Source organism: Physella acuta, unplaced genomic scaffold (genome assembly GCF_028476545.2).
Source record: "Physella acuta isolate Inbredline_101_S28 unplaced genomic scaffold, ASM2847654v3 ptg000394l, whole genome shotgun sequence".
Lineage (NCBI taxonomy): Eukaryota > Metazoa > Mollusca > Gastropoda > Physidae > Physella > Physella acuta.
Genome location: NW_026731913.1, coordinates 205730 through 218369, shown reverse-complemented (window position 1 = coordinate 218369; position 12640 = coordinate 205730). Strand labels below are relative to the sequence as shown.

General features: G+C 36.5%; 1 protein-coding gene across 6 annotated transcripts in view; it reads right to left on the bottom strand.

Moving 5' to 3' along the window:
- Window positions 1–2431: 2431 nt before the first annotated feature.
- Window positions 2432–12640, bottom strand: part of LOC131942200 (microphthalmia-associated transcription factor) — a 53715-nt gene continuing 43506 nt past the window's right edge. For 3 of the 6 annotated variants that reach the window (XM_059301929.1, XM_059301930.1, XM_059301932.1), the window contains 7 exons: window positions 10251–10484; window positions 9478–9597; window positions 8982–9162; window positions 7376–7451; window positions 7141–7288; window positions 4351–4539; window positions 2432–4093 (listed from right to left, as the gene is read on the bottom strand). In XM_059301929.1, coding sequence (XP_059157912.1) covers window positions 3986–4093; window positions 4351–4539; window positions 7141–7288; window positions 7376–7451; window positions 8982–9162; window positions 9478–9597; window positions 10251–10484 — 1056 coding nt within the window. In that variant the 3' untranslated portion in view covers window positions 2432–3985. The remainder of the gene's footprint in view (window positions 4094–4350; window positions 4540–7140; window positions 7289–7375; window positions 7452–8981; window positions 9163–9477; window positions 9598–10250; window positions 10485–12640) is intronic. The other 3 variants (XR_009386722.1, XR_009386723.1, XM_059301931.1) reach the window with 3 other exon arrangements.

Sequence of the window (12640 nt, the reverse complement as noted above, 5' to 3'; positions counted from 1 at the left end):
TTAGATCTTTTACTTACATATCAAATTTCATTTATCTATCTGAAATAGTACTCAAGTTATAGGCTTTTGAAAAATTCAAAGTAGAAAAAGTACCACTTCCGGTTATCGGAAATCGCTCAAAAGTTGATACGGATCTACGATTTTGATAAAATACTTGTATATGAAATTTCATCAACCTAGCTGTAACGGTACTCAAGTTATCGTGTTTACACACGGACAGACAGACACACACACACACAGACAGACACACAGACATACGGACAAGATTGCAAAATTATGTTTTTCCGTATCAGTGAGATGTAAAACGTCGAGATTTGCAAAAATCTCGATTTTTTTTTTCACGATTACGAGACTTTCTCTATACTTCGTATATACGAGAAAGTAAAAAAGGCGATATAATTCTAAAATATAGTGTGGGTGTGCGCATGCGCTAAAAAAAAGGGAAGCAAGGGGGTAGAGAGCGGGAAGAAAATGGCGATGTTTTGGCAGTGAAGTCGTTGTATCAATGAACCAATAATAATAATCATTAATAAAGTTTTAAAAAACCCACGTTTTCTGATTGAGCTAAAAAGTAGAAAATAAATGCTATACATCACAATAATGCAAGCGATCACTCTACTATAAGCGATGAAAAACGTGGGGCGCCGAAGTAAAAGTTATATTACTATTGATTAGATAATACTATTGACTTTTATTAGGGAGCTTGTAGAGAGTCAACAGTATTAGAAACTGTAAGAAAATCACGGCGCCCCACGTTTTTGATCGCTTATAGTAGAGTGATCGCTTGCATTATTGTGATGTATAGCATTTATTTTCTACTTTTTAGTTCAATCAGAAAACGTGGGTTTTTAAAAACTTTTTTAATGATTATTATTTTCTACTTTTTAGTCTTTGTCTGTTTGTTTGCATTAAAATCTTGCTATCGATTTTATCTTTTCACTTTTTTTTTGGGGTAAACGAAGACAACTCGTAAAAAGACAACTCGTAAAAAGACAACTCGTAAAAAACACGTTGTGTGAATACGTTACTGACTAGAACACATAGATTTGAACCCGTGTCGAGTGGGATAGCAATCGTGTGCCCAACCACTCGACCATATCGTCTCCCCCATACTGACCACCAGTTGTTACGGTTGTTTGTACACAAATTACAGTTACTGGGTTATGTCCCTTTTTCCCCACGTTTTTGCTACAACGGGCCGACCCGCGGCGTATCATACGCCGCTATTTAGTTGATTTATTTTCTACTTTTCAGTAATTCATAATTTGTGAATTCGACAGTACCAAGGCTGCCACTGAAAATATTTGCTTTAAAACACTAACCCCCCTCCTTTCCCGTAACCCCGACCCTACACCCCCCCCCCCCCCCCCCCGCCCGTGAAAGCAGCCTCCTCTTAGTTACCTCCTGTAAGTTTCGGTTCAAACTAAATTATCTGCCCCTAATAGCCGTCACTAAACCTGGCTGTACGGTTTGTAAACATTAACGTGACCATAGCTCACCAGACCATGTGGGGGTGGGGTAGGGTGGTAGTGATGGTGATAGAGAGAAAGAGAGGGGACTGTAAGGAGGCGCTTGCAGCTTGTTTTCTAATGGTTCGCAGAGGAGAATTATATATATAGATTATATAGCGGTCTAAAATGCTCAATAAAATGTTTCCATGGATCAATTTAGTAATAATAACAATTGAATATTCTAATGTCATCCAAAACAAAGCTTCCCTGAAAATTTCAGCGCGCTAGCTAACTGGGAAGTGCCAGAAATTTCGATCGCAAGATTTGATTGGAAAGACAAACAGAGACGAAAGCAAGTTAAAGAAAACGTGGGAAAATCATGAAAATTTCCTGAACGTGGGTTGTTTAATATTGTAAATCAGACTATAATATGTAATAACAAAGTTGGAGAGCGGTTGGTATTTGTTTTTTTGAGTTCGTGCCATGATTGGCAGCAGAAAAGGCCGTGACAAAAGTCAACCATCCTCCATGAAAATTTCAAGTGCCCCCCCCCCCTTGAAAAAAGTCTGGCACTGGTTAGTATAGGCTGGGTCTATACTAGTTTTTAGCCACTGTATCATAGTTTTACTAGCTTGTGTATTTTGTGTTAAGAATAGACTGTTAGGTGTAGATATTACATTTTTTTTAGTTTTTAACGAGCCTTTATTTTCATTAAGTCTTGTAACCCGTTTGTGGTTGTTTGTCTTACACGTTGCGCTACGCATCGGATCATCCATAAGGCATGTCCGTGTGTTCACAACACATTAAATTTAACTTTTTTTTATGAGACCAAGTTTATTGCTAACCAAGCACTTTTTATTAAAGATAACACGAAATAAAACGCTACATATGGTCCACGCAGGTGAAAACCCGAGTTTTCCGGCAGTTTGACTTACCTATTACAACAATACCTGCTATAGAAAGAAACAAAAACAACCAACTGCAGCATAGATACGTTTTATTGTAAAAAAAAAAAAGTAGAAATAAATATATTTTTATCATTTCTGTTTCTTTTATAATATAATAGAGCACATATTTTGAAAAATCTGATACAGGATTTGAATCAAGTATAATACATACAAGTCAGCATTCACTTTCAAATAACTTTTGAACAACCATTTTATCAAGTCACTTAGAAATATTACACATTTAGAAAAGTGGCCATCACAAATGACAATTTACACATTTAGAAAAGTGGCCATCACAAATGACAATTTACACATTTAGAAAAGTGGCCATCACAAATGACAATTTACACATTTAGAAAAGTGGCCATCACAAATTACAATTTACACATTTAGAAAAGTGGCTTCACCAAAAGAAGTCAAATACTGGATAGGTTTAGTCTTCACCTTGTACACAGGTTAGAGCTATTTCTTTGTAGGAAAAAATTATGTACATATGTACAACAAAACAAACAACAAATTGATCACCAGTTAATTCTCATATTCCACATTTATTGACAGCATTTTTCTCTCACACACACCCGGGTACACAATCGTTTAATTGCATCCTACATCAGATATCCACCTAACACACAGACAAGCACACAGATACACAAGCACACCAACACACAGACAAGCACACATCACCTTTGACCAAGTTTAACTGTGGAAAATGAACACCTCAATTCCACAGTTAACTCATTAATTAACACAGACAGATAGCCTACTTAGAAGTAGGCCGTCAGCATATGTACAATTGCATAAATCCAGTTTGAAATTGTTCTATTACTCTTTAGAGTAACACAAGAGAAAGGCATTGTTAAATGGTTAAGGCTAATCATTTTCCATTCATTATTTACACATTGCCGTAGCATTCAGTTTGTTATGCCCTTAATTGACCAGCATGGCCCCTAATTGACAAGCATGGCCCCTGAGTGACCAGCATGGCCCCTAATTGACCAGCATGGCCCCTAAGTGACCAGCATGGCCCCTGAGTGACCAGCATGGCCCCTGAGTGACCAGCATGGCCCCTGAGTGACCAGCATGGCCTCTGGTTGACCAGCATGGCCCCTGAGTGACCAGCATGGCCCCTGAGTGACCAGCATGGCCCCTAAGTGACCAGCATGGCCTCTGGCTATTATAAAACATCATGAGATGTGGGTTTGTACTGAGGGAGGAATATATCAAACTTATTGGTAAAGAAAATTTACACATCAGGATAGCACAAAATGTGAAATGACAGGATGAGATGAAAAATTTGATTTCTAAAGACCCACATGTGACCACCAGATTTAGGAAACTTTCTGTCTTCTAGTTGTGTGAAGCTAACTTCTGTCTTCTAGTTGTGTGAAGTAAACAACTTCTTTCATCTAGTTGTGTGAAGTAAACAACTTCTTTCATCTAGTTGTGTGAAGTAAACAACTTCTTTCATCTAGTTGTGTGAAGTAAACAACTTCTTTCACCCATTTCTTTGTTTCCCACCGCAGTAGGTTGGCCGTAGGGGGTTCAAATTTTAAAATGATCCAGTTTAAGTTGGTCATTGGTCCATGTTTAAAAATGACCAAATCCAAGTTGGTCATCTGGCTCCGGACTGCCTGGTGCTGACAAGAGCATGGGGTCACCACTTACAGGAGATGATTCATCCATCATGTCCTCTACCTGTGGAGGTCACAGGTTCAATAAACTAGGATTCAATTACTGACCAACATATACAGAAGAGAATTGAGGTATACTGATAACTTACAATGTGTACAGAACAGTAACATTTAACTTACATAGGATGTGTACAGAACAGTAAGGTTTAATTTACATAGGATGTGTACAGAACAGTAAGGTTTAACTTACATTAGGACATGTACAGAACAGTAAGGTTTAACTTACATAGGATGTGTACAGAACAGTAAGGTTTAACTTACATAGGATGTGTACAGACTTACAGGATTGTAAGAATGAAAAAAATTAGCTGGCATGGCATGGGTGGTCTGACTAGGCAGGAGGCTGGTCTGGTGGTCGGGTGTCAGGAAGTTCTTCATACTCGAACTGATGTCTGCGTCATTCACTAGAGGGTTCTCAATGCCTTTATCTTTCATAAAGGTCTGCATTTGCTGTGGAACAAGGTGTGCTTCTATCAACATCAGAGTTCTATCAACATCAGAGTTCTATCAACATGAGACTTCTATCAACATAAGACTTCTATCAACATCAGACTTCTATCAACATCAGACTTCTATCAACATCAGAGTTCTATCAACATGAGACTTCTATCAACATCAGACTTCTATCAACATCAGAGTTCTATCAACATGAGACTTCTATCAACATCAGAGTTCTATCAACATGAGACTTCTATCAACATCAGACTTCTATCAACATCAGAGTTCTATCAACATCAGAGGTCTATCAACATAAGACTTCTATCAACATCAGAGTTCTATCAACATCAGACTTCTATCAACATGAGACTTCTATCAACATCAGAGTTCTATCAACATCAGACTTCTATCAACATGAGACTTCTATCAACATCAGACTTCTATCAACATCAGAGGTCTATCAACATAAGACTTCTATCAACATTAGAGTTCTATCAACATCACACTTCTATCAACATGAGACTTCTATCAACATCAGAGTTCTATCAACATGAGACTTCTATCAACATGAGACTTCTATCAACATCAGAGGTCTATCAACATAAGACTTCTATCAACATGAGACTTCTATCAACATCAGAGTTCTATCAACATGAGACTTCTATCAACATCAGAGTTCTATCAACATCAGAGTTCTATCAACATGAGACTTCTATTGACATCAGAGTTCTATCAACATCAGAGTTCTATCAACATCAGAGGTCTATCAACATAAGACTTCTATCAACATGAGACTTCTATCAACATGAGACTTCTATCAACATCAGAGTTCTATCAACATGAGACTTCTATCAACATGAGACTTCTATCAACATCAGAGGTCTATCAACATAAGACTTCTATCAACATGAGACTTCTATCAACATCAGAGTTCTATCAACATGAGACTTCTATCAACATCAGACTTCTATCAACATCAGACTTCTATCAACATCAGAGTTCTATCAACATCAAAGTTCTATCAACATCAGAGTTCTATCAACATCAGAGGTCTATCAACATAAGACTTCTATCAACATGAGACTTCTATCAACATCAGAGTTCTATCAACATGAGACTTCTATCAACATCAGACTTCTATCAACATCAGACTTCTATCAACATCAGAGTTCTATCAACATCAAAGTTCTATCAACATCAGAGTTCTATCAACATCAGACTTCTATTGACATGAGACTTCTATTGACATCAGAGTTCTATCAACCTGTAAACTTGTGTATTGTGAGCAATTAAATTTATTTTAAAATGAATTAGCTGAATTAAATGAATGAGCCCACCAGTAGCTGAATTAAATGAATGAGCCCACCTGTAGCTGAATTAAATGAATGAGCCCACCTGTAGCTGAATTAAATGAATGAGCCCACCTGTAGCTAAATTAAATAAATGAGCCCACCTGTAGCTGAATTAAATGAATGAGCCCACCTATAGCTAAATTAAATGAATGAGCCCACCTATAGCTGAATTAAATGAATGAGCCCACCTGTAGCTAAATTAAATGAATGAGCCCACCTGTAGCTAAATTAAATGAATGAGCCAACTTGTAGCTGAATTAAATGAATGAGCCCACCTGTAGCTGAATTAAATGAATGAGCCCACCTGTAGCTGAATTAAATGAATGAGCCAACTTGTAGCTGAATTAAATGAATGAGCCCACCAGTAGCTGAATTAAATGAATGAGCCCACCTGTAGCTGAATTAAATGAATGAGCCCACCTGTAGCTAAATTAAATGAATGAGCCCACCTGTAGCTAAATTAAATGAATGAGCCCACCTATAGCTGAATTAAATGAATGAGCCCACCTGTAGCTAAATTAAATGAATGAGCCCACCTATAGCTAAATTAAATGAATGAGCCCACCTATAGCTGAATTAAATGAATGAGCCCACCTGTAGCTAAATTAAATGAATGAGCCCACCTGTAGCTAAATTAAATGAATGAGCCAACTTGTAGCTGAATTAAATGAATGAGCCCACCTGTAGCTGAATTAAATGAATGAGCCCACCTGTAGCTGAATTAAATGAATGAGCCAACTTGTAGCTGAATTAAATGAATGAGCCCACCAGTAGCTGAATTAAATGAATGAGCCCACCTGTAGCTGAATTAAATGAATGAGCCCACCTGTAGCTAAATTAAATGAATGAGCCCACCTGTAGCTAAATTAAATGAATGAGCCCACCTATAGCTGAATTAAATGAATGAGCCCACCTGTAGCTAAATTAAATGAATGAGCCCACCTATAGCTGAATTAAATGAATGAGCCCACCTGTAGCTAAATTAAATGAATGAGCCCACCTGTAGCTGAATTAAATGAATGAGCCCACCTATAGCTGAATTAAATGAATGAGCCCACCTATAGCTGAATTAAATGAATGAGCCCACCTGTAGCTTAATTAAATGAATGAGCCCACCTGTAGCTGAATTAAATGAATGAGCCCACCTGTAGCTTAATTAAATGAATGAGCCCACCTGTAGCTAAATTAAATGAATGAGCCCACCTGTAGCTGAATTAAATGAATGAGCCCACCTATAGCTGAATTAAATGAATGAGCCCACCTGTAGCTTAATTAAAAGTTTTTTATATTGAAGATCAGACTTTCTTTTCTCCTCCAACATGACCTTGAACTTCCTCTGATCATCCTGCAGGCACTTGATGTAATCAACACTGGCCTTGAGAATAGAGCCCTTATTTTGTCTGAGGTCACTGAAAGGTCAACAAAACATTGAACCACAAGGTGAACTAAGACTAAAGCACACATTCATTTGTTCAAATGTGGTGAAGCCAACTTACGGGTCTACTGTCTTGGGTAAAAGGCCGCCCAGCTCTTTGATTCTGTCATTTATATTAAATCTTCGCCGCCTTTCAACTGTGAAAGTACAACTTGTGTTTTAACATAGTTTTGTTTTTTTACAGTCTGGGCATAACATCTATAACAAACCCTCTAGACAACAACTGAACTTTTTAAAAACAATTTTTTAAAAAACATCAGTTAAGAAAACTAAAACAAAAAGCATTATACAGGAAAATGGTCTAAGCTTATAACCCAGCTTCTGGTATTGTCTCAATAAAAAATAAAAAGAACTCAACAATAAACAGAAGCTACTTTTTTCAATACCACTCAATCATATTTGTTACATTATCAAGTCTGCTTTTTGTGTCAAAAGTTAAGATGTAGATCGTGTGGGGTTTTTTAAAATTTAGTAATAAACTATCACTAATAATAACCAAATTAAAATGAGATATTTAAATAAAAGTGCTTGAAGAATGTGCTCGTGCTGTAAGCCCAACCATGAAACAATAGGTGCGTTCAGAGTAATATAAAGAGAACAGCACATTTCTGTTTCACACGTGATAGTCTTTCAAATCAATTCACCTATTCTTTTTGTTAATACAAAATTAAAAGAGAAACAAGTAGAGCCATGTTGCAGCAACAGCTTTCTGATCTTTTCTTTTAAGAAAAAAGCAGAGTTTGTCAAAACAAAAAAGTAGCATCTCTGCTAGAGATAATCCGAGAACCACGTTAGTAAATTTATATACAAGGCGCAGCCTAGCAGTCATTTATAAATAGCGTCATGATAACGAGCCAAATTTTACCCTAACCTATATCGTCATTAACAGACAGCTATACAACAAATGGCATCAAAAAGTTTAGTCTACAGTCCCACCCATCTCTCCAATAATTATTGTTTTCAGGATTGTCTGCAACTTCTGACTAGTTTTATTTAAAAAAGTGGGTTAAATTGCGAAGTAGTGTTCATGCTTGATCACTCTTTCAATAAATAACATTTTTTACATACAGCTGAAGCACATTCACACGCAACCGTAAGTTTACATGCTGTAGACTAACTATTACACATCCATGAATGACATAGGCTAGGTACTGAAGGAAAGGCATTCTTCAGTAAAGTTAAAGCAGGAGGGAAAGATGCAACCATTCATACATGGGTAGCAAAATGGGAAAATGGATCGACTGACAAGATTTCCTATGTCTTATTAAAAAAATTTGGTCACGATAAATATTAGTTCTTTTCCTGTAAATTTTTTAAAAATTTAATGAAATGTCAGAAACCTTTTCTCGGAAACAGCAGATTTTCAAAAAAATAAAAAACAGGAAAGTTACACCTGACAGACGAAAAAATAATCCAAAGATGATAAGATCACCTAGAGATGAGAAATTTTCCTAATTTGTTTTATTTTTCACTTCCTCGGACTATTGAAAACTTCCAAGTCAAGTGAATGATAGATCAACCTACCATAATAACTTTTTCTTATAGAATGACAATGTTTTAAAAAAAAGTTGTGTTAAATTTAGTAGTTCCAAACTATAGGGCTAAAATACAAGAGAAAACCTGTATATGTGTGTATGAATGAATAGAAGTGAGAAGCTTGTACTCACTCATGTTGTGGTTGTCTTTCTTGATCCTTTCTTTCCTCCACAGCTCATCCTGGACGGACATGATGCCGTTGTGACTGAGTTCACTGTGCCTGTAGGCTGGTGTGGGGCAAGATGAGGGGGATGGGATGCTGCTGTCTGTATCCACAGATTCAAAACCCTGCAGCAAGCCATTTTGTGGGAGCTGGAAATTGTATGAAGTCTTAGAGCTCAATCACAATTTAAAAAAAACGTCTACTTTTTACTATGAAATTCAATTTTTTAAACGTTTTTGTTTGTTTGTTGTATAAGTATATTTCAGGTCATATTAAATTAATAAAAATTAAAACTCAATAAATATAATATAGATGATTAAAATGGACAACAAATTCAGAATTGTATATTTTGAATGAAACAAAAAGAAATTTTTCATTTTTGACAGAGTAGTCCAGTTGTATTGTACAGTTGACAGTGTCGAGGGTGTCATTATCAAATGAAAAGACTGGAGAACTAGACTTACCGACCCCCCACCAAGTGTGGGCTCTATGGCGATGAGGTCACTGTCCCCAAGGAATGAGCCAAGCTCCAGGAGGTTGTCTGACTGCAGGTCGTCCAGCAGGTCAAATGTGTTGGGCATGAACTGGGGACAAATTCAAAGTTCTCAGTTGGGCTACCAGCAAGCATCTCCTAACTATTCAAACCTTCTCATGTAGACATCTTGCTACAACAGATCATTGGACACATACAGGCAAGTGACAACTTCTTCACTGCCCAGTAGTTAAGTGTACTTTTAACAACAGTTAAATAGCAATCATGGTAGGCCCACCCACTAGGCCCAATTTTTATTTCTTTTGATAAGTGTGTCCTTCAAATGTACTCCAATGTGTGTGTGTGTGTGTGGACTGATAAACTAGAGCAATGTGTTGGGATAATTAGATATCTGTGACATTCTATTTGTTAGTCCAGTTTCAAGGTAAAACTTGAAATTTCAACAAATTTGCTCAAAACAATTTCTACAGCTGTCATGAGTGATACCATGGCAACAGAGAAAAAAACATGCCAGTAAACAAGCTAATATTAATCAGAACAATAGAAGAACTGGACCAAAGAATAATGGACTAATTAATTAACAATCTGACGAATAAAATAGGTGGCCACAAATATTGAAACTTAAGTAGCAGCCCAATCAAATAAAAATGGTCCAGTTCATGTGAGGTGGTGATCATGTGGGGTTGTGATCAGTCTATGTGGGATGGTGACCCCCACTGATTGTGATCCCATGTGTGTACTAACCTCAGCTCCAACAGAGCCTGTCAACAAAGGACTGGCAAGGTCTGGCTCAGGGGCGCTGCTTGAGGCCTGGACATGGTACTGCTGCTGTTCTGGTGCTGAGATGGACAAGACATTGGCAGGGAGGGACTGGATGGGGTGGTGACCACCTTGGTGTTCATTGAGAAAAACTTGGACTTGTCTCTTCTGGCTTTGTCTCACATGGTACTTGGTTGGATGCTGAAGGGCTGTCTTCACCTGCAGATTACACATTCACTGTAGTGTACTTGTAGACAGGGGCGGATTAAACTTGAGAGGGGAACCCAGCCGACATTTTTTTTGGGGCCCATACATATAAGTGTGTGTGGGTTAAATGAAAGACAGTTTAACAATAAGTAAACAAATGATAGTGAAAATACCCAAGTATTCCAAGATAGGAAATAAAATGTAAACTGCTGGGATTTTTTAGCTTGAGAGTTAATACATGGTTAGCTCTTGTGTCACATGGCTCTCTCAGTATTTTCTATACTACTGAAGGTTGAATATCTGTACAAACGTGAAAAATACACAGCTCTGCTTCCATTAAGGGACTACAACATTCATTGAGATTGTAAGCAACAAACTAAAAATTGATAGGAAAATTTTTACTATCGTTTATTACAGAAAATTGGTGGCCTTCTTTTCACTCCCTTAATACATCACTTATAACTTCTTTTTCTATATTTATGAGATAACCCCTGCAGTATCCTTGAAGCTCACATCCACCGTCTAGGTTAGGTTTTAATTCTTATTAATCCAATTCATAAAAACACTGTCACCAAGCGATGACTTCTGATGTTGACATTAGAGGGGAAGAGACATTTTAAAGATTGTCATGGGGGAATAACTCCTGCTTGTGTGGTTTTTATTTGGTAAGTAAAATAGCTTGTCATTTAAACATTTTATGTAAAGGCAAATTTGAAGAGCTCTAAAAATCAGGGGCCCTCTCTGTTCCCCCTTAATCTGCCACTGCCTGTCTCTGGGTTGCCAGGCTCAAAGAGGCAGCTAAGAAAAATCTCAAATAATGCATCTAGGGCAGGGGTCGGCAACCTGCGGTTCGCGAGCCACATGCGGCTCTTTTAATATCAAGATGCGGCTTTTCAGCTCAAAATATTAATAATTATTTTATTTTATTTTCAAAACTCATCAAAATATATTTTCTGCAACACTCGGTAATAAACTATACAATAATAAATATAAACAATAGACAATTATTATTAGAATTCTATTCGAATATTTAGTTACTCCCTATTTCAATGTACTTCTTATTAAATTGTCCATCCCAAATTGAAACATTCAACTTCACGGTGGATATATCACAAAGAAACTAAACCAGCTAAATGTAAAACTGCAAGGAAAAGAAAACCCAGCCTATGCATTGCTTGAAGAAGTGAATTGTTTCGAAAACAGAGCTAGCAAAATACTTTAATATTTTTTGTGAGAAACACGAGTGTTTTTATTTGAATACATATTATTCCATATTTAAAGCTATTTATTTTAAATCATATAAATATATATATATATATATATAAAATCCTAATCAAATAGCAAATATTGAAATAAAAATTTCAGTGGCTCTTTAAAAACTGGGTAATATTATAAATTGTAACTTTTGGCTCTTCCGTTTAAAAGGTTGCCGACCCCTGATCTAGGGAGTTTAATCCAAAAACAACTAGATCTAGATACCCTATACCTAAACAATACAACTATCCGAAACCTCACTATCCTAAATCATTTTTCCATACCTTTCTTAGTAATGAAGCTGGAGAGCAAAGACAGCCAGGTATTTTTTACTATCTCGTATATACAGAGTATAGAGAAAGTATTGTAATCGTGCAAAAAAAAAAAATCAAGATTTTTGCAAATCTCGATGCTTTACACCTCCCTGAGTCTGAAAAACATAGTTTTGCAATGTGGTGTGTATGTGAACACGATAACTTGAGTACCATTACAGCTAGGTTGATGAAATTTCATATACAAGTACTAATAATATTCCGCACTATTATACACATTTTATTTGGCGTTCACTTGGTGTGTAATTCTTTTTTCTACAAGATTCTATTCTATTTAAAATAGTTTAAGTAATTAAAAATGGATTTAAAATATTGTCTATATTTGAGTTGCCATTCCCCGTAGTGTTTAAATAAGAATATTTGAGAAAGTTTAGGGGAGATCACTCGCGGTTTATTTTCATTCATTGCTAGGGTTAGTCTAAAATGCTGCTAGTTTGAATGTCTATCAATTGCAATACTTTATTAAATTTTATGGTTACCACTGTGCTATGCAATATGATGAAATAAATTTCAATATAGCTGGTTTCCTTTTTAGAGATTGCAATACTTTATTAAATTTTATGGTTACCACTGTGCTATGCA